The 27,349-nt window shown below is 42.2% G+C and overlaps 1 protein-coding gene and 1 non-coding gene across 3 annotated transcripts in view; both read right to left on the bottom strand.

The window, feature by feature from the left end:
* The window catches only part of LOC126184666 (protein phosphatase 1H), a 182,454-nt gene that overhangs the window by 124,713 nt on the left and 30,392 nt on the right, over nt 1–27,349 (bottom strand). For both annotated transcript variants that reach the window (XM_049927147.1, XM_049927148.1), the window contains exon 2: nt 23,550–23,763. In XM_049927147.1, coding sequence (XP_049783104.1) covers nt 23,550–23,763 — 214 coding nt within the window. The remainder of the gene's footprint in view (nt 1–23,549; nt 23,764–27,349) is intronic.
* Trnaa-agc (transfer RNA alanine (anticodon AGC)) lies at nt 11,626–11,698 on the bottom strand. Its single transcript has one exon. It is a non-coding gene; the product is annotated as a tRNA-Ala (tRNA).

Genomic DNA, 27,349 nt, shown 5'->3' with positions numbered 1-27,349 from the left:
TAAGTGTCAGGAAGTCATTTCTGAAAGTATTTGTATGGAGTGTAGCCATGTATGGAAGTGAAACATGGACGATAAATAGTTTAGACAAGAAGAGAATAGAAGATTTCGAAATGTGGTGCTACAGAAAAATGCTGAAGATTAGATGGGTAGATCACATAACTAATGAGGGGGTATTGAATAGAACTGGAGAGAAGAGAAATTTGTGGCACAACTTGACTAGAAGGAGGGATCGGTTGGTGGGACATGTTCTGAGGCATCAAGGGATTACCAATTTAGTACTGGAGGGCAGCACGGAGGGTAAAAATCGCAGAGGGAGACCAAGAAATGAATTCACTAAACAGATTCAGAAGGATGTAGGTTGCAGTAGGTACTGGGAGATGAAGAACCTTGCACAGGTTAGAGTAGCATGGAGAGCTGCATCAAACCAGTCTCTGGACTGAAGACCACAACAATAACAACATTATTGGCATAGCATAAAATGATGCCAAAAGAAAATAAAAATAAGCATGTGTATCAACTACACTCACGCCTATTAAATCTGGAACACCAGTAAAAGTAGCAAATAAATGAATTTTTACTAATTTTGCTTGTACAGTATAATGAGAAGAATCCATGATTAAATCTGTAAGTGATTTACGGGTGTATAGGGTGCAAAATTTAGGACTGCCACTACTGGCAGCAACAATGGCTCTAGCTTGGCTGAGCTTCAAGGTGAACTTGGATGTCACGTCATGCTGCTTCCATTCTGTGCCAGAGATAATAAATTGTAGTGGCTGGCTGTTGTTACACGCCAGTCTCTTGGCAAAGTGTAACCAGAAGTCTTCAGTGGGTAAGAGTTCTGGAAAATGTCCAGGTCGGGGCAGTTGTCAAACAAACTCTGTACTGAGATAGGTCAGAACAGCGTTGGCAGAATGCAGTCTTGTGTTATCTTGTTGAAAGATAATGTCACAGAATCAATCCTATTTTGTTATTTCTCATGTGTGTTTCTTTTTATACAGTTGACAAAATAATCTGATATACCAACAAGTTTCCCACAAGTTATTTACAGTACACAAAATGTCTGATTATTATTATTATTATTATTATTATTATTATTATTACCATTATTGTTCACGTATGGGCCCAATAGGACTATGCAAGGTGCAATCCATCAATGTTACTTTTTTCGGTCCAAATTTGTTTCATCCTTTCAGAATGAAGTTTCTTTCTTTCATTAGACCATGGTGTTCCAGTCTCTTTTCTAATTTCCCTCTGACCAACTTTCCTAGCAAATATCTTTTGCCCAAATGTTTTTCTGTCTGTAATGTCTGCCTGAGTTATACCAGCTACTTTAAGATCCTCCTTAATCGCAGCAATCCATTTAACTGGATCAGTTTTGGTCGTACTTCCGTTTTTGTAGAATTCTGCTATTTGTTTTATCAACCTAGTGGGTGCGATTCTTTTAATGTGCCCATAAAATTTAAGTCTTAGTTTTCTCATGTCACCATATATGTCTGCGTATTCTTCTATTTCCTTATCACTTCTCAGCCTGTAAGTTTCTCCATCAGTAATTTTGGGGGCTAATATTTTCCTAATAATCTTTCTTTTGAATTTCTTCAATATCCCTCTTTCTACTTAAAATTAATGTGTCTGCTCCATAAAGATATTCAGGTTTGATTACAGTGCTGTAATGCCTAAGTTTACTAAATTTAGAAACTGATTTTTTAGAATAATATTTTGTGTTAATCTGAATGCAACTGCCATTTTTTGACTGTTGATCTTTGTTGGTAGCTTTTTCCAGACCGTTTTCTTGTATGATTTCCACAAAGTATTTAAACTGAGAAACCTTTTTTTTTTATTTTTCCATATTTTGTGTTCAAAGATGTTGGTGCTTGTTTGTTGAATATCATATATTCTGTTTTTTCGAATAATATTTGTAGTCCTACTTTTTCCACGACTCCTTTAAGAATTTCAATTTGTTTTTGAGCTGTGGTAATATCCTTAGTTAAAATTTCCCAATCATATGGAAAAGCAAGTCAATCTATTCTAATATTACTTCTGCCTAACTTGATTGATTGCTCTACATTTTTACTTGACTTTTGCTCTCGTCATTCTGTAATTACCTTTTCCAGAACACAGTTAAACATTAATGAGGAGAATCCATCTTCCTGTCTAACACCAGTCTTTATATCAAATGGTTCAGAAATTTCTCCCATGAATTTAACTTTTGAGCTAGTGTTGTTAACATTTCCTTAATCAGTGTTAGAGTTTTATTATCTAGCCCTTGCTCCTTTAAAATCTGGAAAAAAGAGATTCACGATTGACTGAGTCATAGGCCTTTTTAAAATCCACAAATGTACAGTCTTAGATATAAAAACTGACCGCCAGCTGGCGGCCACAGAGACTACGTCTGAATTGTTCACTTAAGATGGCCAATAAAACCGATCGCCCTTGATATATGCACATTCTAGCAACACTGTAAGATGGAGAAGTGGCAGGAGGAAGTGTTGTCTACTTCCAAGATGTTCTCGTGGTGTGTGAGCACGTGGTCTAGTAGTAATTGTCATGCATTCTAAACTTACAGTCACGTGTTTGCATCCAACCATATTTCTTTTCTTTTTTTTTTCCACATTTTGGCCCTCATCTAAAGTTATGAGATTGATTGAACATCAAAGATAATTCGTTCCACATTCTACTCACCAGTAATAACAAATACTTCCAGAAACAATTCCACAGGACAGCTTGTGGCTGTGCCGCGATCAGAATAGCTTACGCTCAAGTGTTTCCTCTTACTGCAGCAGCTACCGGCCACCACTTGCCACCTGAAATCGGGCACCGCCCAGGCGAATGCAGCGTGACGCTGTCAGTGTATGTCTGAACTGTCATTTTCGAATTTAAAGTACTAGTTATCATCTTGCAGTTAAGCATTGGATTTTGCATACTTGAAAATCATGAACTACAGTTAAGCGTCGTAAAATTGGGTCGCAGGTGGTAAAAGGTGTAACATCTTCAACACAACATTTACTTTTTGTATGATACAGGGATGAATGCAGAGGCGGCAGCTCGAAAGGTTTGAACTGTGTGTGGAGCGAGTGCTCAAAAGTGTTTTTCACTATGAATTTTTCCCCAAAGGTGTGCCCCGCACAGCTAGAATTTGTACAACACACAGCAGTTGTCACTATCACTGGAAACAATGACTCTCTCTCTCTCTCTCTCTCTCTCTCTCTGTGTGTGTGTGTGTGTGTGTGTGTGTGTGTGTGTGTGTGTGTGTGTGTGTGTGTGTGTGTTTTCTCGTGTCCACGCACAATCTGAATCAATACTATTAACATTAGAGAGACAAGCAACAATAAATATTGCATCAAAGATAATTGTAAAGTATTTTAATGCAATAGCTAATTGCTAAAAACTGAATTTTTACCCAACCCATGTCTTGCATATTACATTAAGTAAGATGTGTTAACTCCATAATATCATTAGCAGAGACAGTGCACGCTTGTCGCAGCTCGCAACAAGTGCAGCGATTAGCAGTGCACATTGCCACCGTGATTTCTATATGTTGTCTGAGCGTGGACACTGCAGCAGATGCTTTGCCATAAACAAATCATCTTGGCTCTGACTGCAGCGAACGGACATCACCGCCTTAATGTTCTTATAGTAACCAAAATGAGATTCTACTCACAGGTGCCATGGAGTAATTGGAACGGGTGTCATGTCATTAGTCATCAGAATATTAACCAGTGATGAAATGTCCACTCTATTCGAATCCCAATAAAATAGGAACCTTTTCACAAAGTAATTTATCCAACACAAAAAAATTAACTGGAGAGCTCTCACACACGCAGTGGTAACACACAAGGAAATACACTACCGGCCATTAAAATTGATACACCATGAAGATGACGTGCTACAGATGCGAAATTTAACCGACAGGAAGAAGATGCTGTGATATGCAAATGATTAGCTTTTCAGAGTTTTCACACAAGGTTGGCGCCAGTGGCGACATCTACAACGTGCTGACATGAGGAAAGTTTTCAAAAGATTTCTCATACCCAAACAGCAGTTGACCAGCATCGCCTGGTGAAACATTGTCGTGATGCCTCGTGTAAGGAGGAGAAATACGTACCAGCACGTTTCCGACTTTGATAAATGTGGGATTGTAGCCTATCGCGATTGAGGTTTATCATGTCGCGACATTGCTGCTCGCGTTGTTCGAGATCCAATGACTGTTAGCAGAATATGGAATCAGTGGGTTCAGGAGGGTAATATGGAACGCCGTGCTGGGTCTCAACGGCCTTGTATCACTAGCAGTTGACATGACAGGCAGCTTATCCACATGGCTGTAGCGGATTGTGCAGCGACGTCTCGATCCCTGAGTCAACAGATGGGGACGTTTGCAAGACAACAACCATCTGCACAAACAGTTCGACAACGTTTGCAGCAGCATGGACTATCAGCTCGGAGACCGTGGCTGTGGTTACCCTTGGCGCTGCATCACAGACAGGAGCAGGTAACATAACTGTGAGTGCTCTTCAGACTTCATTCAGTAAGTCATCAGGAGACAGACTGAAACGTCAAATTAATGTCGCTTCCTGAGTCATATTCAATCCAAAATGAGGTGTTATTAAGATAGTTGAGTGTTCCCATATGAATATTCCAATAGCCAGAAGAACCCGTTAGTGTGAAACCATCAGGAACTACATTAATATCAAACTGCAAGAACTTGAGACAATATGTGGACTCTTCCCTTCGCTGGGTAACCTTTTACTGTTATTTAGTATTCTCTCCATTCTCTGCGTAATGCAAATGGAACTTCACATTCATGAGGCACTTTTCGCTATTCTTGACAAACATCAGCAACTTGTAATCACTGTGAGTAACAACTGTGTGATGATAATGGTACAAATTGGTTGGTTGGGGTTTAAGGGACCAAACAGCAAGGTCATCAGTCCCTTGTTTCAAATGTGGTCCATTCCGCTAGTGCGACATCTCAGAAAAGTCAGAACAATAAAAGGCAAAAGGCTAAAAATGTAAAAGGGCAGTCATGTTGTCAATGGTAAAAACAATATGAGGGAAGTCAGCAAGAGAACGAACCCAACGCTATGCTGAAGCAGCAGAGGCAAGACCACCTGCGGCTTAAAAGGTGCAACCGCTAGAATGTAGAAGTACGTATGGGAAAAGGAGACTAACCAATCCTTTAATAAAAAAAAAAAAAAAGAGAGAGAGAGAGAAAAACACCAACACTCACTGCCCTGCCCCAACACCTGAGAGAGATTAAAAACCTTAAAACTGAGAATAAAAACCACTTTCCCGGAGGAAACCGAGAACCAGGGAGACCATCCGGGAATCGTCAGCCAACATCAAAGGTAAAGTGCGGGGGAATCTGTACTGAGCACGCAGAGCCAAAAGAAGGGGGCATTCAACCAAAATGTGGGCTACTGACTGGAAGGCTCCACAACCACAAAGTGGGAGTGGCTCATCATGCAAAATAAAACCATGGGTCAACCTGGTATGGCCAATGCGGAGACGACACAGTGTGATTGAGTCCTTTCAGGAGAGGCAAAAGGAAGAACGCCACGGGCCTGGTGTTACCTTAATCGCACGAAGTTTATTAGACAGGGGAGTAGCCTCCAAGAGTTGGCCCATGATTGTGCGAACTGGGATTTGATGTGAAGCCGTAAATCAGCTGCAGGAGGGGTTACAGAAAACGGGGGGTAAGTGACAGCTCCCCCAGCCAAACAATCAGCGAGCTCATTACCTGGGATACCAACATGGCCAGGGACCCAAAGGAAGTCAACGGAACAAGCAGCACGGTGAATATCAGCGAGATGGTCATGGATGGCAGAGATCAATGGATGGCGCGAAAAACACAGATCAATACCCAGAAGGCCACTCATTGAGTCCGTACATAGCAAAACGCGGTTGTTTAATAAAGGTAAGGGCCTGGGAAATTTCCGTCAATTCTGCTGTAAACACCCCACATGTAGGTGGCAGCAGATGATTTTCCGTTCCAACAGAGGATGTGAAGGCATACCCCACATGATCAGCAGATTTAGAGCCATCAGTGTAAAAAACAAAAGCATCCCGAACCTCCCATAAAATTCGGCGGAGAAAGAAACGGAACACCATCGGGGGGGATGGAATCTTTCAGACCTCGGCGAAGATCCATCCGAATTCGAGGCCGAGGAACTAACCAAGAGGGTGTGGAGGGGAGGGAGCAAGGAAGACAGGACAAAGAAGGAAGCTGAAAATCACAGCAAAGAGACGGAAGGCGGACCCCAACCGGTAAACCCGCTCGAGGGCGGGAATCGGGTGGGCGACGTCCACGGTCTGGGAACAGGATAGAATAGGAAGGATGAGTAGGAGAGGAATGGACAGCGAGTGCATAAGACACCAGAAGCTGGGACCGCCGAACAGAAAGGGGGGGGGGGGGGGGGGGAGATCCCAGCTTCAACCAGGAGACTATCAACAGGGCTAGTAGGGAAGGCACCAGTGGCCAAATGGATACCACGATGGTGGACTGGATCCAGTATGTGCAGTGTGGAAGGAGCAGCCGAGCCATAAACTTGACAACCATAGTCCAAGTGAGACAGAACTAGAGCACGATAAAGACGGAGAAGGAGGGAGCGGTCCGCACCCCAAGAGGAGTGGGCAAGGAAGCGAAGGACATTGAGTTTACGGAAAGATCGTACCTTCAGAAGTCTGATATGGAGCAGCCAAGTGAGCTTGTTGTAGAAAAGAAGACCCAGGAAATGAAACTGTGGGACCACAGTCAATCGTTGTGCATCAAGATAGAGCTCTGGATCAGGGTGGATCGTAGTACGGTGACAGAAGTGGACCACTCTCAATTTTACAGCAGATAATTGAAACCCGTGTGAGAGGGTCCATGCACAGGCACGCCGTATAGCTACCTGGAGCTGCCACTCTGCAGAGGCCATCGAAGAGGAACTAACCCAAATGCAGAAATCATCCACATACAAGGCAGGGGCGACCAAAGGACTGACAGAGGCCACAAGTCCATTGATAGTAATGAAGAAAAGAAGTACACTCAAGACAGAACCCTGTGGGATGCCTGTCTCCTGGGTCCGTGGAGAACTAAAAACAGTACCAACATGAACCCTGAATGACCGATGGAACAGGAACTGGCAGATAAAAATTGGGAGTGGGCCCCGAAGACCCCGCTGATGAAGTGTAAGTAAGATGTGATGGCGCCAGGCTGTGTCATAGGCCTTGCGAAGGTCAAAAAATACTGCAACCAAATGGCGGCGCTGGGAAAAAGCCTGCCAAACTGCGGATTCCAAGCGAAGTAAATGACCGATCGGAGACCGTCCCTCTCGGTAGCCACACTGGTAAGGGGACAATAGATCCCGAGATTCGAGGACCGAATTGAACCGACGGGCTACCATCCATTCAAGTAAATTACAAACAACATTAGTCAGACTAATTAGCCAATAGCTGTCAACAAATAGAGGGTTCTTACCAGGCTTAAGGACAGGAACCACAATGCTATCCCTCCACTGAGAAGGGAAGTCACCCTGGAGCCAGATACGATTAAACACCCGGAGATGATGTTGCCGTTGTGGAGCACTAAGATGTTGAAGCAGTTGGTTATGAATGGAGTCTGGGCCAGGGGCAGTATCATGAGAAGAAGAAAGTGCAGAAAGAAATTCCCATTCAGTAAAAGGTTCGTTGTAAGATTCTGACTGACAAGGGGTAAAACATAAGGCGGAAGCTTCGGCCCGCTGTTTCCGGTGAAGGAAAGCAGCCGGATAGGAGGCTGATGCTGATGCCATTGCAAAATGGGTCGCAAGATGTTCCCCGAGAATCAACGGGTCCGTACAAAGGCCATCTGTGACGTGAAGGCCTGGGAGGGTGGACTGCCGATGGCAACCTTGAAGAGAGCGAAGTGTAGCCCATACCCGTGACATAGGGACAGTAGAACCGAGGGAAGAAACAAACCGTTCCCAACACATCTGTTTGCTCTGTTTGATTAAATAACGGGCTTTAGCGCGAAGGTGCTTAAAGGTAATAAGGCTGGCGATGGATGGGTGCCTCTTAAGGTGTCGCAAAGCTCAACGGCGATCACGGATGGCGATGGCAATGGCAATGGCCATACTCCACCACGGGACTTGCCGGCGACGAAATGGTCCAGAAGAGCGCGGTACAGCAAGGCTAGCAGCGCGAACAATCGCGTCAGACATGTCACGTAGGACGTCATCAATACGACCCGACAAAGAGAGAGAAAACACGACCTGTGCAGTGTATAGAGGCCAATCAGCGCGTTGGAAAGACCAACGAGGTAACCTGTCTATCGGAGAGCGGGAAGGGAGAGAGAGAACCAACAGGAAATGGTCACTATCAAAAGGTCGTCGTGTGGTGACCAGTGTAGTGAAGGGAGGAGAGAGAGAAGAAAGAGAAAGATCAATGGCAGAAAAGGTACCATGACCGGCATTGAAATGAGTAGGGGAGCCATCATTAAGAAGGCACAAGTCGTGGTCTGTAATAAACTGATCTAAGAGAAGAATTCGTCTAAATGGAAATGCACTGCCCCACAAGGGATGATGAGCATTAAAATCCCTGAGAAGGAGGAAGGGAGGAGGAAGTTGCTGAAGAAGGGCAGTTAAGGCAACAGGTGTAAGAGTCCTCTCAGGAGGGAGATAAAGATTGCAAACCATGACCTCAGAGTCCAGGTGGACCCTAACAGAAACTGCTTCCAATGTAGTTTGAAGAGGAATTCACGTGCTAGCAATGTCTGTATGGACCAGCGTACAAACGCCACCAGAAGCCCACAGGGGTCCGACCAAATTTTGACAGAAAACACGGAACCCACAGAGGGTTGGTGAGTAATCATCAGTAAAATGAGATTCCTGTAGAACCACACAAGCTGCAGAGTAAGACGAAATAAGGGATTTCAATTCCGGAAGGTGACGGTAGTATCCATTACAATTCCATTGGATAACCACAAAATGATGATTTAAATGGGGGTTGAACAGGCTAAAGCCAGTCATACCGCCAGGTCACCACCCGTCACCGACAAGGAGGGGGCGACATCCATGAACGACAGGTCAGAATCTGGCGGTGAAGCTGGTGACACCAGAGGCTCTTTGTCCCGGGACTTATGTTTCTTCTTCTTTCCTGGTTGAGAACGAGGAGGGCTGTGTGGCATAAAGAAGCCAGCCGCAGGAAGATCGAGAACAGAAAGAGATCGGGCGACCTGGGGGCCGACAGACTGTGGTTCTCGCGGTCGTCGCGTGGCAGCAGACCTTTGGCCTGGAAGGTGCCAGGAAGGGGCATCCCGGGAGGGGTGCCCTTGACCAGCAGACGCCGAAGGAGTGGGACACTTCTCCGGCTGGGGAGGGGGAGCAGCACCCAGAGGAGAAGGTGTGGGAGCCGCAGGGGAGGGGGGGAGGAGAGGGGTCCGGGATTTGGGTAAGGAAGGGGTGAAGATGTAACTAAAGCATAACTAGACATCATGGACACAAGGCGAAGACGTGTGTACTTCTTATGAGCCTCTGTGTAGGTTAAACGATCAAGAGACTTAGTCTCCTGTATCTTCTTTTCCTTCTTATATACTGGGCAATCTGGTGAACGTGGAGAATGATTGCCATGACAATTAACACACACAGGAGGGGGAACACAGCAACTCCACTCATGGAGTGAACGTCCACAATCACCACAGAGAGGGGCCTGCGAACAGCGGGATGACACGTGTCCAAAATGAAAGCACTTAAAACACCTCATAGGAGGTGGGATGTACGGCTTCACATCACATCGATAAACCATGATCTTTACTTTCTCAGGGAGGGTATCCCCTTCAAAGGCCAGGATAAAGACACCAGTATCAACGTGATTATCCTTAGGACCCTTCTGAACATGCCGAACAAAGTGAACACCCCGCCATCTGAGATTGTCCCGAAGTTCCTCATCAGTTTGAAGGATGAGGTCCCTGTGAAAAATCACACCTTGAACCATATTTAGAGACTGGTGGGGGGTAATGGACACAGGAATTGTGCCAAGATGGGTACAGACACGAAGGGCCGCAGACTGGGCAGCTGAAGCAGTTTTGATCAGCAACGAACCCGACCACATCTTGCTCAGCGAGTCCACTTCGCCAAACTTGTCTTCAATGTGTTCCACAAAGAATAAAGGTTTGGTATTGGTGAAAGTATCCCCATCAGTCCTGGTGCAAACCAGATAGTGGGGGAAAGGCTTTGCCCCTAGCCAACGGGCCTGATCCTCTTCCCCGAGGGTAGCCATGGAAGGGAAGGCCGAAGGGGCAGGAGAAGCAGCACTAGAAGAACCAGTTCCACGCAGAGAGACGGCCGCAGAAGAATGGCCGCAGTTCTGGACCCGTATGCATTTCATTTCCATAGCGTCCGCCCTGATACCACCCACTCCGATCAGCGGCTCTCCTCACGGGCGCCACCCAGCCACAGCAAGGGCTGTCTGGCACGGTGGCCATTGCCAGGAGTTCCGATGCTCCAGGGCTCCAGGATGACGAGCAACCACTCCAAGGCTTGCATGAGGAGAAGTGTGATCCCTGTGTGTTCAGGGGGCTCAACCAAAAGGGTACATAGCAACCCCACCACACGGGCTGGCTACCGTGCTGGCTATGCACCCTAGCATCAGACGACGACGTGAAAGGAAAGGTGGAATGAACTAGGAGGGCACACGTCAGAGACACTAGGTAAGGTGCTCTTCCCCAAATGGCTCACACTACGGAAAAGAAATTTAGTAATGGAGGTCAAACCCCAGAGGGGGACCAGGGAGTGCCAAAAGGAGGAGGTGATTACGCAACAAAGCTAAATTGCAAAACCAACATTACCAGGAGGATAGCAGGGGCCAACATAAGAAAGGACACCAAGAGAGGGAGAGGAGAGGGCGAGGGGGAAGGAGCAAGGAGAGGAAAGGAGGGGAAGGGGAAGGAAATGCAGCCCTGGAAAGAAGGAAGGCTGCAATAGCTCGGGGCCCCGTGCTCGCCACGCACGTATCCACAAAAGAGTTGTGGACCCCCTGGGGGGATGGTACAGGTTGTCAGTGGATGTGCTGGTGTTATGCTGTCCAACTGCTTACAGTAACGTTAATGGTGGGGCACAAAATCTAGCACCGACTACCTAAGTAAAGATAGTGTGGTGGCGTCGTCGCTTCTCTTTATTTGGCATCAGCTTGAGTAATCTGATTTAATGAACTTAGTACTCCATTCACGAGCTGCTAATGATAAAGTGTCAATACAGAGATCATCGTGTGGGTATTACATTAATTCTGCAGTACATGGCATGAGAAATATTACTGTCAGCTATGCAGCTGAAATGAGTCACTACCCAAGTACTCTTTTGTTGCACTTGGTTAAGTGATCAGTTCACTGCAATCCTGCTTCTACTATTCACAAATATTTGTATACTGGCCATTCGTTATTTGACTAAATATGCATTGCAATCTGATTGGCATGTATATGACATGGGTTAGCGCCATCACAAAGCAATGACTAGGGAATGGATGCCACTGAAGTCCCGTTTCATTGATGGTCAGATAAATGTTCACAAATCACCTGTATTGGCTCAAAAACCAATTGTATCTTAAATATTAAAGGACAGACATCCACACTGTCACAGGGCGTTGAAATACAGCAACGGCATTGGGTGAAAATTCGTGTCCAACCAGGGTTCGAACCTGGACCTCCTGCTTGCTAGGCAGAAGTGCTGACCATTGCACTATCGGGACAACAGCCAACCTTCCTGCAGGACCTATCTACACACGTTCCTCATCAGACATAAATTCTCATCTTTCCTGCATACCACATATGCGGTACGCCCCCTTCCCTGTCCATTATTCCACTCGCTCACAGATACTCTGGCCCATCGAGACCTGAATAATTATACAAGATGCTTCAGGAGGAATAGTAACTATTGTAGGCGGTGGTAGTATAAACAAATTGCAGAAAAATGACATATAACATATGTCCAATTTTTATTGAGTATATATAGCTGTGTTCAATGCATTTTCATTTCATTTACTGGTCCTTACAGGACCCTGTTGTCTACACTTCCTTGAAAATGAGTTTCCAGTATTACTGGAAGAGGTTCCTTTGTCTACAAGAATGCATATGTTCCTTCAGTATGATAGGGATCCTGCACATTCTAGTCGTCAGGTGACACATCATGCAAACCTAACATTTCCTGGAAAATGGATCAGTAGATGTGGGCACTTTTCTTGGCCACCAAGGTCCCCGGACCTTATCTCTTTGGATTTTTGCCTGTGGAAATGGTTGAAAGGTGAAGGCTACAAAGAAAAAGTAAACCCATGAGTTGATTTGATCATTCGGATTATGAATAGTGCAGCTCTCATAAAAGAACACAAAGAAGATCTCGGAAGAGCTACACGTGGTGTTATCAAGACAAGTCAAAAGTGCATGGAAGTTGGTGGGGGAATTTTTGAAAATCATCTTTGAACGCCATTTGCCTTTGATTCGAGTTTGTTAGGGTTACATACTAACAGCTGTATCTCTGTACTCAATAAAAAGAGGACACATTTATATGGAATTTTTTATGCAATTTGTCTATACTCCCACCTGCTAAAATGTCTACTATTACTCTTGAAACACCCTGTACATGCATGTATGTGTGGTGTCTGTTATTTCAGACATCTCTGTACTCAATAAAAAGCGGACACAATTATATGGAATTCTTCTAGACTACCACCTGCTAAAATGTCTAATATTCCTCCTTTGATTAACAAGGCTGTCTGTTTCGATTCTTGTGTCTGTTCTTTCATACATGTCCAAAAGAACACACACACACACACACACACACACACACACACACACACACACACACACATATTTCTGTCTTAAGTGCTATTCGGAAAATGTTTGACAACTCAGTGATAGTGACAGACTGGAGCTGCATTAACCTACTCATTTGACTGGATATAGTTGTAATTTTCTGAACAATTGATGTTTAATACATGATAGATGATAGCGATTTGGAAAATTTACATTTGTGAGATGGTTACTTTATATGTTAATTACAGTGTCTCTCATCATTTACTTTGTGGGAAACCTGCTTCTTTCTACCCTAGCCTATACTACAGCATTCTTGGTACCTCACTGGATGTGCTACTGCAACTGTAGCCAAAGATTCAAATCCTGCTAGAAAATTATATTTCAAGTCAGATGGTTTTGCTCCTCCTGTACTCTCATTGAAAACTATCAAAATGAAATTAAGTATAGGAATCCTAGGAAACCCTTGAGTTCATACTGTGGTGCTGTGCTGATGAAAAAGTAGTTTTTTCACAATTATCAGATGACAGATGGAGTTTATCAGATTCCAATAATTATGACTGCATTAGTAATTGTAGGTTCACAGGCACTTTTCTGCCACTTATTGTAACTATTTTTCGAATGTTAGAGCTGGAAGAATAGAAACATCACATATTCGCCATGTAGAATATTCGAATTCACATTTACGTCTTCACGTTTCGAGCAACGGCAGAATATCCGTCAGAAAAGCTGACAACAAGAAGTCGTTCATGAATGTCTTCTGGCCGGTGTGCCAATGACAGTGATCTCAATAATAATATTGTATAGCAAAGATACGTTGCCAACTCAACCACTGGAGAAGCTCCAAAATTGTTAATTGTGTCTGGTGAATATGCTTTCAAGGCCTTGGTCCGATTAAGACAGTAATACACAAATAATTGTCACAGTTATTCATTTATGACATTTCGTTTGCACACAGTATATTGATGTATTACAAGTAATTACACTCAAGCCCCTAAACCTAGTTACAGAAATGCGAATAAGACTCACTGACATATAATGAGGATGTTCCGGCCCTTGCCACCCACAACTTTGCGACGAAGCTATAGTCACTTCCGGGGTCACTCACAGAACACATCAGCTGGTATCCTTCCTGGTAGTATAACTGAAACTTGGCAACAATGCAGAATATGTTTGGTAACTGTGACCGACGAGTTACTTCCTTGATGGCACAGAACTATCCTGCTAAATTCACTTGATATTATTGTGTCATTTCAATTGAAAAACATGAGTGATTTTCTCTTGAGATGTGATATAAGTATATCAGTTAATACTTTAGAGTACACGAAATTTTTTTCACACAGGAAATACCACTTAGTCTCGGCCCTTATGTCGTGAGTTATCTGTCGTAGCGGCTACTGGGCCCTACTGGGTCAATAAGTAGACACAGACGCCGCACATCTTCACTAACTCCGAGGTAACGTGCTTGCCTACCAGGTGCAGGCTGCTTTCGTTTGCCTTTTGAGACTCACAGAAGGCAATAATTTTAATTCTTTTGTAGCAGGCAGATAGAAGCTAAATAAGGGAATCATAAAACAATGCTCGAGCAAACTTCGTCTTGCTACTTTCAGTACCCCTTAGTGTCAGAGCGAAAACCTAATGGTACTGCAAAAGTCATTATGCCACTTTTGTTTTCTGTCGACATATTTCTTGTTGTTGTAAATACATAATTGTAGCTATGAACTGCCATATTTACATAATACTTGAGTATAATACAGGACATGAAGTAAATACAGACCTTTTCAAAGTCAAAAGTCAGTAATATCCTACTATTTCATGTTAAAATAGGCACATTCGTCTTACAGACAAGGTAGACTGCCATCATGATGTTTCTGTAGTAAGTTGAATCTAATTTGGATTAGTACAGTGAGTATTTTAATTGCATTTTCCATTAGTTTATTGAACACAAGAGTAATCAAAAAAGAGAAGTTAATCAGCAACAGTATATTCTTTCACAACATCTAAAACAATCTGACAATGCTAAAGTAGTTAACAAATTCTACGCCTGCAGAAACCTACTGGTTCTAACAGTGTCATAACACCAGTGTAGCTTCAAGAGCATTTTCATCTAGAAATGAACTGCCTTGACAGTTGACTGATCAAGAGTGGGAAAGGCAAAAGTTTACAAGTATACAATCAGAGGGATAAGTACCTGAGATATGACTTTCCTATCAATATAAGTGCCCGAAAGATGACTTCCCTAACAATCTCTTGGAAAGTTTTGTTTCTCAAATCAACAGAGTGCGTTATCATGCAGTAGCACACGTGATGTAGTTTTGTCTCAATTGTTGACAACAAATTCCAGCTGTGATGGACACACCCTTGGGGAAAAGCAAAACACACTCTTGGAGCTTTCAGATAGAAAATATTATGTTCACACTACTCTCTGCTCAAGTTTACGTCTTTTGGGACGGCTCAGTCTTTCATTTCTTCTTAGGAAGATGATGATAAAGGCATCATAACTCGTCACCAGTAACAGTATTACATAGGAATGTTCAATGAGTGACCTGATGACGTTCAAGCAAAACTGCAATAACAGTCACTCCGTTGATTTTTGTTGTTTTGAATTAGAGCATGGACTACTACTACACCAGACTTTTGAAGCTTTCCTGTTGAATGCAAATGTCACATGATGGTTAAATGGTAATCCATCACTTATATCAGTAGCTGAAATATCTTTAATGTGGAAAATCATTCATGCCAGAACAATTTTTGTTGAAACAAAAGCAGTTGTTCCACACACAATTCAAATCTTTCGAGCTGCCTCCTCTGCATTCACCCCCCTATTACACAAAAAGTAAATGTTGTGTTGAAGATGTTACACCTTTTACCACCTGCAACCCAATTTTACAACGCTTAACTGTAGTTCATGATTTTCAAGTATGCAAAATCCAATGCTTCACTGCGAGATGATAACTAGAACTTTATATTCGAAAATGACAGTAGGGACATACAAGGACAGTGCATGCCACATTCACATGGGCGGCACCTGATTGCGGGTGGTGGGTGGCATCTGGCCAGTGGCTGGTAGCCACTGCAGCACAAGGAAACGCTTGAGCGTAAGCTATTCTGATTGCGACACAGCCAGAAGCTGTCCTGAGGAATTGTTTCTGGAAATATTTGTAATTATTGGTGGGTAGAATGTGAAACGAATTAGCTTCGATGTTCAATCAGACTCATAACTTTAGATGAGGGCCGAAACATGGAAAAAAAAAGAAAAAAAAAGAAAAGAAAAGAAAAATACAGTTCAACACGAACACGTGACTGTAAGTTTAGAATGCATGACGATTACCACTACACCAGGGGCTCACACAACACAACATATCTGAAGTAGACAACACTTCCTCCCGCCACTTCCACATTTTACAGTGTTGCCAGATTGTGCAGATTGCCGGACCTAGTTTTGTCAGGGTCTGTTGGTTATGTTGCCCACCTTAAGTGAACGACTCGGACTTAGTCTCTGTGGGTGCCAGCTGGCAGTCAGTTTTTATGTCCAAGACTGTACATTCAATATTGTTTCCAGAAATCCTTTGGTGCCTAAGGATTAGTTTTAAATTAAGAATTTGTTCCGGACAAGATCTATAAGGTCTAAAGTCTGCTTGGTATTCACCAATTTTAGGTTCTAACTGTTCTTGGGCTCAATCAAGTAAACATTGCGTGAGAATTCTGTATGTGACTGGGGGGAGAGAGATTCCTCGGTAATTATTAACATTGGTTCTATCCCCTTTTTTTATGCAATGGAGGTATTAGGGCAGTTTTCCAGTCCTCAGGTATTTTTTCAGATTGCCAGATACGTCCTATTAGTTGAGTGATCTCTTGTGTAGTGTTAGGCCAGCTGATTTTAGTAATTCTGCAATTATACCATCTTCTCTGGATCCTTAATTCTTTTAAATATCTTAACTTGCTTAACTATTTCAATTTTGTCATGTTCTTTAGAGTTAGGATTGGTGTTAATAGTTTATTGTGGTTCCAAAAGTTGGCTCGTGCAGTTAAATGTAATCTATATACATGCAGTTGAATATGTTCAAATTTTTACTCTTTCTTTAACTGTTTGTACACAAATTCCCTAATTGTAATAATCTGTGGATTATTATTAAATTGGCATGGTATGTTCCCTTTTTTTTCCTTTCCCAGAGTTGTCAATGCAGGAAAATCGACATGGAATATATATATATATATATATATACAGGCATGTGTATTTATCGGTGTTACAGTTTGTCTGAAATATACAGATCTTTGTTGTAGTGACAAAATGATATAGATTACTCACCTTATGTGGACTGCTCTTTTTCTATTTTCCCCTTTTGTTGCATACAAGAGCTTATTTTATTGATTTATGCAACACTCTTACAATGTCTGTGTTGAACTATTATCTATGTTTTTTTTTCTTTTTCTTTTTCTCAAAAGCATAATCTATCATCAGCTGTGACATAGTTGCGAATATGAACAGTGATCCATTAATGTCAAATGTTTTTTATTCCAGTCTTTGATCACAATATCAATTCCTTTGAAGATGACCGGTTTCAGTCAGTAATGACCATCTTCCGATCTACAATATAAAAATATATACACCTAGTGGGCAGTCTGTCTTTCAACACAACACAACATTACATATCACAATACTATCATATAACCAGGGAAATATACAGATAAAATATGGTAAAGTGGACCTCTTTTACACCATGTCCTAGTGTGGTAAGGCCATAATGGCATCGTTAAAACATATAAATATACTCAGCATGGCATCGTCACATAGATCTAAAATATGGTGTAGAAGAGGCCACATCGTCCACACAGTCATTTTGCAACTGGCTACTGAAGTGCAGTAGTTACCAGAAATCTGTTTCCCTACACCCTTGCTACTGTGAGCTTAGATGTAGTCATCATTTATGTAAGAAACATAATCTGATAAAAACACATTAGGTAAATACATGTAGCAGACTTTTAAATATCGATAACTGTTACAGAACCCAAATGTGACACAGTAAAAGACGAATACAGTTACCCATATAAAATTATTAAAAGGAAATATATAAAGATAATAGGTCTGACACTTTTATGGTGAATTTACGATCAAAAATAAAATATACGTAATACATTGCCTGTATCGACCTATAAATTACCTATGCATACTGTTCTCAACATAAATCACCAAGCAAGGCTGGGTATAAATACGCAAGGCATTAAATGGTTATCGTAGTTTGTTATCAAACAAAGCAAAGCAGCCATTTGGCACAAAATCACTTTGTCCATTGAGTACCCTAGTGGGATCATGCTTTTTGGCCTTTTGAATCTCCAACAAGTCGAGAGCATGACCCTTCTCTGCCCTGTGTAGAATACACATACAACTCTCAATATTGCCTACAGTGTGGCCAGTTTCTGCCAAATGCATTCCCAATGCAGTTTTGTTACGTGCCTGAAAATGCTCCCTGAATCTTATTTTAAAAGAACGGCCAGTTTAACCAATATAAAATTTGCCACAACTACTACAAACGATCTTGTAAACCCCAGAACCATCAAATTCATCAGAATCATTACTCAAATTATGTTTTACATGGAGTTTCAGAGTGTTGTTAACTTGAAAACTACATCTAACCTTAGATTTACTGAAACACTTTTCTATTTGTTGGGACATTTTTCCGTAAAATTTCATTGGAATAGTTTTCATGTTTTCTTTATTATTTCTTTTTTCTGGATGATTGCGGGTCTGCCTACTATTTACTTTCTGTTTATTTATCCTATTGTATGGGTGTGTAACATCATTTGCTGACAAACCGTTGGCTACTGCAATTTGCATTAATATACTAAGTTCTTAGCATGTTTCATTGTTGGCCAATGGTAATCGAAAGAGTCGGTGGATCATAGAGGTGAAAAAGGCCCTTTTAAATCATGGCGGATGCCATAAACTGACACCGATAATAGTGTCTGTACATGTAGGCTTTCTGAAAATCGAAAATTGATGTCTGTTACCAAACTTCTTAATAATAAGGTCTAAATAGTTAATGGAGCAAATTTCTTCCATTTCTGTAGTAAACACTATTTTTTGGTGCATGCTGTCTACGGCTTGAGCAAATGGGGTAACCTCGTTCTTGCCCCCTCTAACAGTAACAAGATGTCATCGACATTACGTTTATAATATATATGTCTTGCCTTTCAGTCGTGGTAACTTAGCAAAGAACTTACATTCTAAGTCGTTCATAAAAATGTCTGCTAACTTACCAGCCAAACTGTTACCCATCCCAAGAGCATCTTTTTGTTGATATATTTTGCCACTGAAGGTAAAATAGTTATAAGTTAATGCAAATTCTAAAAGTTCTATTAATTTTGTGTATTCTGCAGTACTAATCTTGTATGCGTATTCTACACAGGGCTTTGTGTATTCTGCAGTACTAATCTTGTATGCGTATTCTACACAGGGCAGAGAAGGGTCGCGCTCTCGACTTGTTGGAGATTTACAAGGCCAAAAAGCATGAGCCCACTAGGGTACTCAATGGACAAAGTGATTTTGTGCCCAACGACTATTTTGCTTTGTTTGATAACATACTACGATAATCATTTAATGCCTCATGTATTTATACCTAGCCTTGTTTGGTGGTTTATGTTGAGAACAGTATGCATTTGCCTTACTTCCATACATTCATCGCTCTAATCCTGTAACTGATTATATCCTACCTATTCATGGATTGTATGGCCACACTATATAATTTTATTTATTGACTATTAATATGTTGTATAAAGGTTTTCTGTGGGAGACATATAACAATGTCTGAAAAGCCCTTTAGTGGTTAAGTTCTTATAATCACTGCATGCCTATGTAACATCTGGGTGGCCAACCCAACAGAGGGTGCTGATCATTGATCTGTCTTTTCTTCAGTTATTTAGTCATATAGACGTCTTATCTTTCTATAGGTTGCTACAGACAATGTATTATGTATATTTTATTTTTGACCATAAATTCACCAACAAAGTGTCAGACCTATTATCTTTATATATTTCCTTTTAATAATTTTATATGGGTAACTGTATTCGTCTTTTACTGAGTCACATTTGGTTTCTATAACAGTTATCGATATTTAAAAGTCTGCTACATGTATTTTACCTAACGTGTTTTTATTAGATTATGTTTCTTACGTAAATGATGACTACATCTAAGCCCACAGTAGCGACATCTATGAAGGATGTAGGCAAACAGATTTCTGGCAGCTACTGCACTTCAGTAGCCAGTTGCAAAATGACTGTGTGGACGATGTGGCCTATTTTACACCATATTTTAGATCTATGAGACGATGCCATGCTGAGTATATTTATATGTTTTAACGATGCCATTATGGCCTTACCACATTAGGATGTTGTGTAGAAGAGATACACTTTACCATATTTTATCTGTGTATTTCCCTGGTTATATGATAGTATATTGTGATATGTAATGTTGTATTGTGTTGAAAGACAGACTTCCCACTAGGTGTATATATTTTTATATTGTAGATCGGAAGATGGTCATTACTGACTGAAACCGGTCATCATCAAAGGAATTGATATTGTGATCAAAGACTGGAATAAAAAATATTTAGCATAATCTATGTTGCAGTGACAGACTGATCTGTAGTGTAGACCAAGGTCTAGGTTAGGATGAAAGGTGACAATTTGATTGCAAGTTGGCGAAGCCAACAAATGTTACAGTTAAATTATGGTCGAGGTAAAAGACTCATATCTGTAACGTAGCTGGAGGTCTATGTTAGCCTGGAAATTGATAGTTTGATTTTCCATTACTTTCTGTTTACTTGCTTACTTCCCCTCCCTCCCATACACACAGAGGACTGTAGACACAAGTAAACAGAGAGAAGAAAATGAAGTCAGTCTTAAGTTATTTATTACATATTTGTGTGTATGTGTCCTAGCTTATGAAGTGTTTCTCTCCAAAAATTCAGTCTGATCACACTCTAAACCTAGTATGTTGAGGGGGGTTGTATCATTAAACACTTAGTAGTTTCCCACAACTGAAATGAAAAATATCATTACATGACTGGCTATGAAAATCAGCTGTTCCACCACCTAAACTTCCCATGACTGTTTGCGAGAGGTGTTACCAACAAACACATCGAGGTTAGTGTGCGGACGGCCCCTACCCAATACATATGCCGAAATGTTATGTTTTTCGTTTAGCAGCTGTCTTCGTTATTTATCCCCTCTCTGACGAATTATTTCTTCATAGTTATCTCATGTATCATAATCACTTCACCAATATTCAGTACTAAAGACTTAGATAATTAACTTCTTTTGATGTTACACCCTCTCATTTGGCTGTATAACATTAGTATGTATCAATAAGTAGGTATATTTTGACCTGAGATTCTGGCTAGCCTTGCACCCTCCAACACTTTTACCTTTATTCCTCTTTCCCTTAAGTAACAGAAAAAGTAACTTACTGTTCTGCAAGCTACAACTATAATAAGCGGCCAGTTGTTATTTCTGCATCACAACAGCCATTATTTTTACACAATCCATATCTATGTAAGAAATTATATTTGCTTTCTCATGTAATTTTGCAAGAAAATTCCCTGAAAATTTTGAAACAATGGCACTTTATCATAATAGATCTTGGGGTAGTGAAACAATTTAATTTTAGAATGAGATTTTCACTCTGCAGCGGAGTGTGCGCTGATATGAAACTTCCTGGCAGATTAAAACTGTGTGCCCGACCGAGACTCGAACTCGGGACCTTTGCCTTTCGCGGGCAAGTGCTCTACCTACTGAGCTACCGAAGCACGACTCACGCCCGGTACTCACAGCTTTACTTCTGCCAGTACCTCGTCTCCTACCTTCCAAACTTTACAGAAGCTCTCCTGCGAACCTTGCAGAACTAGCACTCCTGAAAGAAAGGATATTGTGGAGACATGGCTTAGCCACAGCCTGGGGGATGTTTCCAGAATGAGATTTTCACTCTGCAGCGGAGTGTAGCTGATATGAAACTTCCTGGCAGATTAAAACTGTGTGCCCGACCGAGACTCGAACTCGGGACCTTTGCCTTTCGCGGGCAAGTGCTCTACCAACTGAGCTACCGAAGCACGACTCACACCCGGTACTCATAGCTTTACTTCTGCCAGTACCTCGTCTCCTACCTTCCTACTCCTAGCTCAGTTGGTAGAGCACTTGCCCGCGAAAGGCAAAGGTCCCGAGTTCGAGTCTCGGTCGGGCACACAGTTTTAATCTGCCAGGAAGTTTCATATCAGCGCACACTCCGCTGCAGAGTGAAAATCTCATTCTGGAAACATCCCCCAGGCTGTGGCTAAGCCATGTCTCCGCAATATCCTTTCTTTCAGGAGTGCTAGTTCTGCAAGGTTCGCAGGAGAGCTTCTGTAAAGTTTGGAAGGTAGGAGACGAGGTACTGGCAGAAGTAAAGCTGTGAGTACCGGGCGTGAGTCGTGCTTCGGTAGCTCAGTTGGTAGAGCACTTGCCCGCGAAAGGCAAAGGTCCCGAGTTCGAGTCTTGGTCGGGCACACAGTTTTAATCTGCCAGGAAGTTTCAATTTAATTTTAGGTATTAATATACCATCACAACCAGTCACTAGTCACTTTTATTATGTTGTTGTCAAAAAAATTCTGATTATTTTTTATCTAGTAGAAAATACGAGGATTGGAACTTTAATAGTGGCAACTATTTATTTACAGCTCATACAAAATAGATATGGGTTTCCAAGTTTTACTGACCTCCAAAGTAGACACCAGCATTGTGTATAACCCATTGCCAGTGATGTGGAAGTCGTAGGATACTCTTAGCAGTGCCAGTTGTGTTGACACTTCGAGCGGCGCGGTCTATTGCCTGACGAATTTTTAGCAGTTCTGAAATTAATGCTGTGAAGTGTTTCCTTTAGTTTAGAAATTGAGTTGAACTCACAAGGGCTTAAGTCAGGGAAGTGCAGTAGGTGGTATAGCACTTAGCAACCCCATCAGTCAAACAAATCGGTAACAGCTTGCACTGTACGTGCTTGAGCATTGTCCTGCAAAATGAGGGTCAGGTCCTGCAGAAAGTGTCATCACTTCTGTCTCTCGGCTGGTCATAGGTTGTGTTCCAGAAACGAGCAGCTGAGAGACAGAAGTGATGACACTTCCTGCAGGACCTGCCCATCATTTTGCAGGACAATGCTCAAGCACGTACAATGCAAGCTGTTACTGATTTGTCTGACTGATGGGGCTGCTAAGTGTTATACCACCTACTGCACTCGCCTGACTTAAGCCCTCGTAAGTTCAACTCAATTTCTAAACTGAAGGAAACAATTCATGGCATTCACCTCAGAACTGCTACAAATTCGTCAGTCAACAGAACGCGCCGTTCAAACTGTCAACACAACTGGCACTGCTAAGAGCATCCTACGACTTCCACATCACTGGCAATGGGTTATACACAATGCTGGTGACTACTCTGAAGGTCAGTAAAACTTTGAAACACGTATCTATTTTGTACGAGCTGTAAATAAATTGTTGCCACTACTAAAGTTCCAACCCTCGTATTTCACCAAAAATGTCATGAGGCTGCATTTCATTCTGCAGCTTTACCACTATATGGAAAAGTTGCTCACAAACTTTTTCACAGCTACTACCACCAAGATCAAACAAAATAAAAAAGTACCACACAAAATTTACACAAATCAGCAGTTAGCACAAATACTTTTAAACTTTTTAAAATCTAAATTATTTTAGAGATTAAAAATAAGTAACACAAGTTCAGACACCTAACCTCTCGGCAAAATAAAACTTACGTATAACAGATGATGTAGCTGATTTGCTGCAGCTACTGATGCTCCAAACCCAGCATGGCCATCAAACAAGCCGAAATATACGTAGGGCAGGGACATCTCATTTCCAATAGATGATGTGGCTAAGGCTTTTGAGGACTCTCCTGCCCTGCGCAGCTCTCGTCTTTCTAGGAATGCCTGGTCTTCATTCCACGTTGATTTCCCCGCATTTACCGCTCTGGAAAAAAAAAAGGGAGCATACCATGCCAATTTAATAATAATCCACAGATAATTACAATTAGGGAATTTGTGTACAAACAGTCAAGAAAGAGTAAAAATTTGAACATATTCAACTGCAAGTATATAGATTACATTCAACTGTGCAAGCCAACTTTTAGTGTCTAGAGGGATGATACATCATGTACCATTATGATTTTCACTTCCTCCTGCTCCATTCATGAATAATGGGCAGCTAGAACAACTGTCAGTAAGCCACTGTACCAGCAATTTTTTTTTCTCATTTCACTGTCATGGTCATTTCATGTGACATTAGTGGTACGAAGTGATGTGTTCCTTGACTCTTCCTGAAATGTGTACTCTAAATTTTAGCAGCAAACCTCTCCATGATGCTTTTGCACAGACTAAATGCAACTGTTACGAAATGCACAGCAGTACTTTGAATCTTTTCTGTCTTTGCAGTTAATCCTACACAATAACACTCCCAAACTGATGAGTAATACTCAAGAAGTGGCTGAATGAGGATTTTATAAGCTCTCTTTTGTGGGGATGAATTACCTTTCCTTAGGATTCCTTCAACATATCTCAATCACATCTACCATTTTTGTACTTTCAACATTGCAGCCCAGACAGCAATCATGATAATCTAATATATAACAAACTATCAGCCTCAACTGCGGTAATGAAACCAACCTTTACCTAGGTTTCAGCCGAAACAATTGAGCCTCCTTCAGGAGATATACCTGAATCTATAATTTGTCAAAGAAGGCATGGTCTAGTTTTATTTCCAGACCATGCCCTCTTAGACAAATTGTAGATTCAGGTATGTCTTCTGAAGAAGGCTCAATTATTTGGGCTGAAACCTAGGTATAGGTTGGTTTCATTACCGCAATCAAGGCTGATAATTTCTTATATATTACATCTACCATTCCTGTAGTTAGTTTTATGTGATCATTTCACTTTTAAGCAGTCTGAATAAATATTTTTAGGTACTTCACAAACTTTGATTGTTTCCAGCAATTGATTGAGAATGGTGAAGTCAAACATCAAAGGTTTCTTTCTATACACTTATTCAGAATAAATTACATTTATTTACTTAGTGTACATCACAGTGGTGACAATGTGAAGTGCTGACTACTGGCTGTATTAAATAATATTTAGCATTAAAAGAACTGTTATCACATAATTTGCTAACCACCAGCAGTTTGACCAAACACAACACTTATGCTGCAGGGCAGACTTCTCCATTCTCTCCGTCACTAAATTAAATTAGTTTGGAAGTAATAATGGCAATTTGCAATAGGCAGTGAATGCAGGAAAAATGTTTGTAATAAAATAAAATGCACATGTAACTGTTTAAACACCTAAAGTGAAGAAAATGTATTAACAAATGTAACACAAAGTGTGTGATTACTTATAGGATTCACTGACTGGGAATGTGTATTAGTTTGTGGCTTATGAAAGCTTTGACATGTTGAAGATATGGTTGGTTGGTTGGTTTGGGGAAGGAGACCAGACAGCGTGGTCATCGGTCTCATCGGATTAGGGAAGGAAGTCGGCCGTGCCCTTTCAGAGGAACCATCCCGGTATTTGCCTGGAGTGATTTGAGGAAATCACGGAAAACCTAAATCAGGATGGCCGGACGCGGGATTGAATCGTCGTCCTCCCGAATGCGAGTCCAGTGTCTAACCACTGCGCCACCCCACTCGGTATGGAATGTAAAACAGTTGTAATGGTATTAAGAGAATAACAAGCAACTATATGAGTGCTGACTAAAAGGTTTCCATTAAGTTAAACTTAGCAACTGAGTGAATATGTCTCCTTCCTCAAGATAGTTTAATGTACTGAGAAAAGAGATGGCTTTTGGATATCCTTTGTGACTTAAAGCCATGGTTTTTTTTTTTTTTTTTTTTTTTTTTTTTTTTTTTTTTTTTTTTTTTTTGGGGGGGGGGGGTGTTAGGGCGCTCAACTACGAAGGTCATTAATGCCTAGTCACAAATGTAAGTGCACATATAATCTGGTAAAACTCAAGGGGGGCGGGGGGGGGGGGAGGGGGGGGCACCAGAAAGTCAGATAAAATAATTAAAAGAGCTAGATGTCTTTGGACAAGTCCGTCAAAGTAATAAAACGAAGAACACGAGCAGCTGCTCGAGCATCATCAGCTAAAATTTCCTGTAAGGTAGATGGCAGAGACAGGACAACACGAGATTGATTAAAACGGGGACACGACAATAAAACATGGCGCACTGTCAATGCATGACCACAAGGGCACTGCGGGGCAGGGTCACCGGATATCAGGTAGCTGTGGCTAAACCGGCAATGCCCAATCCGCAACCTGGCCAAAATGACCTCCTCTCGCCGAGATGGTCAGGAAGAGGCTGTCAAGCTGTTGGGAACAGTTTTATGGCCCGGAGCTTATTTTCTTGAAGTGACGACCAAGTATCCCACCATAATGACACAAACCTCTTACAAACAACCCCACTAATGTCAGACGATGGGACACAAAGGGAGGCTGACCGAGGCAGGAGGACTGCAGCCTTGGCCGCAGCATCAGCAGCCTCATTCCCAGGCACTCCTACATGGCCTGGAATCCACATGAAGGGAACAGGAGAGCCATCATCAGCAAAAGAATGGAGGGATTGCTGGAACCGTTGCACCAAGGGATGGACCGAATATGGAGTTCCAAGGCTCTGAAGAGCACTGAGTGAATCAGAGCAGAGTACATACGGAGAATGGCGGTGGCGGCGGACATACTGAACGGCCTGATAGAGAGCAAAAAGCACAGCCGTAAAGCTGGAACATTGGTCAAGGAGCCGGTATTTAAAGGTGACGTCCCCGATGACAAAGGTACAGCCGACACCATCGTCACTTTTGGAGCCATCAGTGTAAATAAAGGTGTTACTGGCGAGTCGCGCACGAAGTTCGACAAACCGTGAGCAATACACTGCATCCGGAGTACCCTCATTCGGGAGCGTGCAGGGGTCAAGATGAATGTGAACCGGAGCCTGGGGCCAAGGTGGTGTCGGGCTCTCACCCTCTCTGAAGGTGGTAGGGAGGGCAAAATCCAATTGTCGAAGCAGGCAACGGAAGCGGACTCCAGGGGGCAGCAGGGCAGACACATACAACCCATACTGACGGTCGAGAGAATCGTCGAAGAAGGACTGATAAGAGGGGTGGTCGGGCATTGACAACAGCCGGCAGGCATACCAACAAAGCAGTACGATGTGCCGGTAGGTCAATGGTAATTCGGCAGCTTCAGCATAAAGACTCTCGACGGGACTAGTATAGAATGCTCCGGTTGCAAGACGTAACCCCCGATGATGGATGGAGTTGAGGCGGTGTAAGAGGGATGGTCGAGCAGACGAGGCTCCCATAATCCAGCTTTGATTGGACTATGGACCAATATAATAAGCGAAGCAGGACAGTGCGATCCGCTCCCCAAGATGAACCACTAAGAACACGGAGGACATTAAGGGAATGTGTACAACGGGCAGCCAAATAAGAGACATGCGAAGACCAACAAAGTTTCCTGTCCAGTGTGAGCACTAAAAACTTCATTGTCTCCACGAATGGGAGAACAACGGGAC

The sequence above is a fragment of the Schistocerca cancellata genome, chromosome 4 (genome assembly GCF_023864275.1).
Source record: "Schistocerca cancellata isolate TAMUIC-IGC-003103 chromosome 4, iqSchCanc2.1, whole genome shotgun sequence".
Taxonomy (NCBI): Eukaryota; Metazoa; Arthropoda; class Insecta; order Orthoptera; family Acrididae; genus Schistocerca; species Schistocerca cancellata.
This window is presented reverse-complemented; position numbering and strand designations above follow the sequence as displayed.